The 5,967-nt window shown below is 59.0% G+C and overlaps 1 protein-coding gene across 1 annotated transcript; it reads right to left on the reverse strand.

Moving 5' to 3' along the window:
* Nucleotides 1-251: 251 nt before the first annotated feature.
* GOT1 (glutamic-oxaloacetic transaminase 1) lies at nt 252-4,015 on the reverse strand. The gene is made up of 9 exons (XM_057403116.1): nt 3,793-4,015; nt 3,360-3,541; nt 2,690-2,813; nt 2,386-2,498; nt 2,084-2,188; nt 1,376-1,526; nt 1,076-1,241; nt 805-947; nt 252-519 (listed from the first exon to the last, which is right to left on the reverse strand). The coding sequence occupies exons 1-9, from the start codon at nt 3,905-3,907 to the stop codon at nt 380-382; spliced, it is 1,239 nt and encodes a 412-aa protein (XP_057259099.1). The 5' UTR covers nt 3,908-4,015; the 3' UTR covers nt 252-379.
* Nucleotides 4,016-5,967: the final 1,952 nt, after the last annotated feature.

Consider the following 5,967-nt stretch of genomic DNA (forward strand, 5'->3'; position numbering starts at 1 on the left):
GAGATCCCAGCCAACTGAGCTGTTATCCCACAGCACATTGCACTGGCACCAGACTTCACCTAGATCAAACTGATCAGTTACACGGAGTTGACTTAGATGTGCTAAAGATGCAGCTCTAAGTGCCTGAAGGCCAGGCTGCTGTCAGTCAAACAAGAGCCAAGGCAGCTAATGCTGCCACCACCCTCCTGGGGGCACTGGCTTACCATATTATAAGGGGCACTTCAAAAAGGTGAAGAGATGATTATCCCTGATTGAGCTGCCCCTCCCATCTTTATTAAACCCCAAGAGCTGCGGGTCAAGGCAAGCCATGAGCAGCAAAAGACACAGACTACGCACTACAGCTTTGGTGACTTCATGTAAGTTTGTTTGTTCATGTGCTTCATTGGATTTTTGTGACAGCTTCATGGATGGACTTGGCCACGTAGTCCAGGTTCTTCGTAGTCAGGCCACACATGTTGATGCGTCCACTGGCCATCAGGTAGATGTGTTTTTCCTTGATCATGTACTCCACCTGCTTAGCTGGGGAAACAATTGGACATCAGGTCAGAGCAGTGATCCCACAGCTCAGAAAAGCCCAAAGAACCAGTCAGGGCTGCTTGGATCTTTCATAACAAGCAGAAAACTTGGAGCACTGGCCACCAAAATGCTGTCTGATGCTTCATCCCTGCCTACCCAGAGAGGCAGTGATGCCAGGACTCCAGTGTGGTCCCTGAGAGATTCCTGCCTGGACTGCTTCAGCCCAATTCACCACCACCAAAACTGTCCTCACCCAGTCCTCCCTTCACGAGGCCACTTGGTACTTACGGTTCAACCCTGTGAAGCTAAACATGCCAATCTGCTCTGTGATGTGGTTCCAGGTGCCTGGGGTCCCAAGGGCCTCCAGTCGAGACCGGAGCTCTGAGCGCATCAGCAAGACACGATCTGCCATCGTCTTCACATTGTCCTTCCTGCAGCAGGCAGGAAGCAGAGAGTGAGGACAGGCACCTATCCAGTTGGGAGCCATTTGACCAAGCCTGGCACTCGGGAAGACAACTTCCCCTGCTTTCCCTCTCCCACTGTCCCTAGCAACACTTACCACTCAGCAAAGAGCTGTGGGGAAGAAAGCGTAGTTGCCACAATACGTGCTCCCTGGGAGGGAGGGTTGGACCAAGTGGTGCGCACAATCTTCTCCATCTGTGAAAGCACACGCTGCACGTTGTCTGTGTCCTTCCCCACCACAGTCAGGTTCCCCACACGTTCATCTGTGGACAAGAAAAGAGATGTGAGCCACTGGTCCCACACATCATGACAAAGCAGAGCTCTGCCCACCCCCAGCATGCCAGCCCCATCTGTCTGGGTATGATGCTACTGGGCCAGCTTACTGCCAGACACTCACTGTAGAGCCCAAAGTTCTTGGAAAACGACTGTGCACAGAAGAGCTCAAAGCCCTCGGAGACAAAGTATCGCACAGCCCAGGCATCCTTGTCCAGGCTGCCAGAGGCGAACCCTTGGTACGCAGAGTCGAAGAATGGAAACAGGAACCGGCGCTGCAAGGAGGAACAGTGTTAGAGGGAAACCTCTTCCCCACAATCTTCACGCTACCCCCTACTGTCCCCATAGGAGGGAAAAATGACCATTGAGCTTCTGGAAGAATACAAAAGAAAAATGGTCCAGCAACACCAGACTGTGATATTTTCTTCCTACTGGGGTAAAAGAATAGGAAGACTAAAAGACAAAATGCAGGAAAAAAATGCATTTGAGGACACAGGCACAAGAGATGCACCACCTTATATCCTATTATCCAGCACCTGTGAAAAGCAGGTGCCCATGGGTAATCTTTCCGGCATGAGAACCCTCACTGCAGCTCATGCCACAGAGTTGAAAGTAAGAACTTGGAAGCATAAGCAGAACTGGGATACTTCTCTGAACACAGGCAAACAGCATCCTATTAGCCTTTTCCTTCAACACCTGTCCTGCAGGACTCTTCCAGCTCCTGCCACAACTCATGCCATTCTGTAGAGCTCATTTTGGATGCAAGCGGTCTGGCTGGCTCAAGAGCTATCTGTTCCCCCAGCACTACTTTAGCCCCAGCAGCAGCCCATACCTTCATAACAGCAGCAATCTGCTTCCACTGGTCAGGAGTAGGGTCTGTGCCCGTTGGATTGTGCGCACAGGCATGGAGAATGAAAATGGAGAACTCTGGGGCTTTCTGAGGAGAGAGTAAAGTAGATCTTGGTCATACACAGAGATGAGACTAGGCACCCACAGCAAAGGGAGATGCCCTGAGCTGCTCTGGCCACTGACAGTCTGTGCAGAGATCCACTTCCAGGCACAGCACGCAAGAGCCCAGCCAGCTCCTGACAGCACAGGACCAAGCTCAGCCCATCCCACACCAGTTTTACCCACCTCCATGTCATCCAGCAGCCCCTGGAGATCCAGACCCCTCTTGGCAGCATCCCAGTAGTGGTAGGTTCTAATGTCTTTAAAGCCAGCATCCACAAACACAGAGTTGTGGTTCTCTGAGGAAAGAAACCACTTCTCAGAAAAGCAGGCCCCACCTCCAGCAAGCCACCTCATCCAGCCCCAGCATCTCATTTTACCCACAAGCAGACCTCTCTCACTGCCTGCAAGGAACTCAGCCATGGTCCCATCACCAACCGACCCACAGGGCTCCCTGCAAGGAGGCAGGAGCACTGCCAACAGCACTCACCCCAGGACGGAGTGGAGATGTAGACCGGGGTCGCTGTGTTATTGTTTCCATTGTACCACCGCCTGAGAAACTCTGCGCCGATACGCAGGGCGCCCGTCCCGCCCAAGGACTGAACGCCTCCAATCTGCAACAGAGAGAGGTGCCAGCAGGGTCAACCTCACTGTCAGTGTGCAGAGAACAGAGAGAGCAAGAGAAGGATGCCAGACGTGCTCCCTGGGGTCACCCCAGCGAGGACAACATTCCCTTCCAGTGGTCTTCAGCCTCCTCCAAAGCACAGGTCCATCCTGACACTTTCTACAGTTATAAATAGACTTCAGTTATTCCTGTTACTTTTTGGCACAGAGCAGATTCCCAGCTAGTAGCTTATTTCAGGAAAGGTCGTCTGTTATCCAACTTCAGTTTCCCGTGGGACAGCTGTTAAAAGATGAAGGAAACAAAACAAATTCCAGTCTCAGCACACGTTCAGTCTTTCCCCAAAATTACAAACAGGTTCAAGTACACGGGTTCACCAGGTAACCTACAACCAGTAAAAAACACATCAGAGAAATCCCCAAATCCTGCCAAAATGCCTTTACTCTGCATATTTGGGCTCAGTCTGCTGTAAAGACAGCCCCAGGATCCCGGTGGCTCTCTCAGGAAGGATCGGTCTCACCCCCTGCCCACCACCTACCCGGTTCTCCTTGATGGCGGGGCTGTCGTCACCCAGGGCGATGCGGGAGGCATTGGCCCGGAACTCGGGCAGACCCAGGATGGGCAGGTACTCGTGGTTCAGGCTGTTGTCGTTGGCGATCATCTGCTCCACCTTTTTCACCACGGGCAGGACCCATGGCTGCCCCTCGTCCGTGCGGTAGGCTGCCGGGAAAGGGAGCGCCGTGCTGGGCCCGCGGCACGGACACACGCGGCCGGCGGACAGGGGCCGCCCCCACGACCTTGACGCGCGCAGCTGACCCGCTGCCCGCCCAGCCCCCGAACGGGCGCTCGTCGCGACCCGGTGACCTCTCGGACCCGGGGCCCGCCACTGCCGCTCCAGCAGGTGCCGGGACCGCCGCAAGGGCAACGGCCGGGAAGGGGCCCCGCCGGGCCCGGGGAGCCCGCGGACTCACCGCCAACGCCTAGGTTGACCTTTCGCGAGTCCCCGTCCTCCCGGAAGTCCGCCGTGAGCTTGAAGACGGCGACCGGCGGGGCGCGGGGGACGGCGGTGAAGATGGAGGCGGCCATGGCGGCGCGACCCACGCTGGTCCCCTCCGGCTCGTTACGGGTGGCGCACGGCGCCTGGAGGAGACGCTCACCTTCACCGGCGGAGCCGCCGCACGCCGCAGCCAATCAGTGAGCCGCCGGCGGCCCCACCCGCAACCGCCAGCCAGTGGCGGCCCTGCGGCCCCTCGGGCGGAGCTCGGGCAGCCAATTGCGGCGGGGACGCCGGACGGCGGCGGTGGCCGCGTCAGGTTACGTCAGCGGCGCGGGGACGCAGGCGCTGCCTATTGGCGGCTGGCGACACCCCTGTACTCGGCTCCACCCTCTCCGCTGCGCCGCGGGGGATCGGGGAGCGCCCGGCGTGCGGCCGGGGCTGGGTCCCTGCCCGCGGGTGGCGGCGTACGCGGGGCCGCAGCGTGCAGAGGCGGTGCAGCGTCCGGTGTGTGTGGGTTCCGGAGCTGCGGCGATGTGGTGCGGGGTCCCAGGGTGCGATGCCCGTGGTACGGCGTGCCGCGGGGGATACCGTGCCCGAGGCAGCGCTGCTCTGCGGCAGTGCTCGGGGGTGCAGTGCTCGAGGCCCGTCACGGGCCCCAGAAGGGCCCCTGGGGTGCAGCACACGTGTGGGTGCAGGTCAGCCCTGCGGTGCACGACAGGCCCCGGAGGGCCGTGCCTGGGGCCGCAGGTCTTGGAGGTGCAGGAAGGTGCCAGGAGGGACGTGCCCGGGTGGGGATTGGTTCCCAAGGCAGTTACGGGGATCCTCCAGAGCGGCTGCCCTGGGTTTTACGACACGGTCCCGGCTCCCACCCGCCTGCGGACCTGCGACCCTCGAGCCCGTGGGTCCCTGGCGGGTGCCTCCCCTCTCACCAGAAGCCATTGGCGGGTCAGCCCCTGTGCTGGCCCGCGGGCAGCGTCCAGGGTCACCAGTTAGCGTGGGAGCGGCGGCTGTGCCGAGCAGTGCCGGCAGGGGGCAGAGCCGGTCCGTGCACGGCGCTGCTGCCGCCGGCCAGCCCCGTGCGGCCCCCGCAGAGAGCTGCCCCGCAAGGCGCCACCGGCCCCGGACAGGACGGGACAGGCGGGAGGTGGCCCGGGGCTGCCCGAGCATCCCACCAGCGGGTGCCCCCACGGGTCTCCGGGGAAGGGGTCGCTGCGTGACCGGCTCCGTTAGGAACCGCCGCTTGCCTCGGGCGGCTTTTGAAGTTTGTGGGAATCCGCCCTCGATCCTGCAGCATCTGGGAAAGGCTTCCAGGGAAACGGGAAGGTCGTCGCGAGTAACAGCCCCGGCAGCGCGACAGCCGCCCCCACCCCCCCCCCCCCCCCCCCCCCCCGCCCGCCCCTCGTGACATAAACCACAGGCCATGCTGTCCCCAAAAGCTTTTGCAGACAAACTGTGTCATACACTCCCTTTGTTAACCCAGCCAAGATCCCTCTGAAAACCAGTCTGGCTCCTCGCCCCTCTCCCAGCCGAAAGTGGCTCCACAGCCCGGCTGCCTGAGAGGGAGCCCGGAGGCACAGCCTTCCCTTCCCCAGCTCCGGGCAGCACCTGGAAGAACTGCCCAGTGCACTTTCTGCTTAGCATGAGAGCAGGGAAGAGGCAGAGCTGCCCGGCGGCACAGCAGCATGCCGATGCTTTTACCTTCCAAGAAAACAGTGTAATGGGAAAGGCAGAGGAGCAAGACTGTAGTGCTAGACCAAAGCCCTGGTGAGGTTCTTAGCCCAACTCAGGTAAAACCTCTATCAGACCTTGACAAAAGGCTGCATGGAAACCCAGAAAGGGTTCTTGTCTGCTTGCTGCAATAGCTGTGGACCCCTGCAAACACCTTACCTTGTCAAGCTGCTGTGAGGGCATCTCTGAACCCTACCCTTAACTTTAACTCAACCCTTAACTCTAACCCTAACCTTAACCCTAACCCCAACTGTATGAAGAGTGCTTGGGTTTCTTGAGGTCTGTGGATAATGCTAAGTGAGAAATGCTGCAGGGCTGAGCAGGGAAGCAGTTGATGAGACCATGGACATCAGAGGTAAATGGGGGGTAGCCCACCACAGGGTGAGTCACTTTTTCTGCTCACAAGAAGTAAAGCACTGCA

Source organism: Pezoporus wallicus, unplaced genomic scaffold (assembly GCF_028554395.1).
Source record: "Pezoporus wallicus isolate ANWC-B61680 ecotype Strahan unplaced genomic scaffold, APGP_CSIRO_Pwel_v1 contig_8736, whole genome shotgun sequence".
NCBI classification, from domain to species: domain Eukaryota; kingdom Metazoa; phylum Chordata; class Aves; order Psittaciformes; family Psittacidae; genus Pezoporus; species Pezoporus wallicus.

Coding starts and splice junctions, on each gene's coding strand:
- GOT1 (XM_057403116.1), bottom strand. CDS start 3,907: ATGGCCGCCTCCATCTTCACCGCCGTCCCCCGCGCCCCGCCGGTCGCC. Junction 2,814..3,359: donor CCGCCATCAAGGAGAACCGG/GTAGGTGGTGGG, acceptor TCTCTGTTGCAG/ATTGGAGGCGTTCAGTCCTT. Junction 1,242..1,375: donor CAAGAACTTTGGGCTCTACA/GTGAGTGTCTGG, acceptor TCTTGTCCACAG/ATGAACGTGTGGGGAACCTG.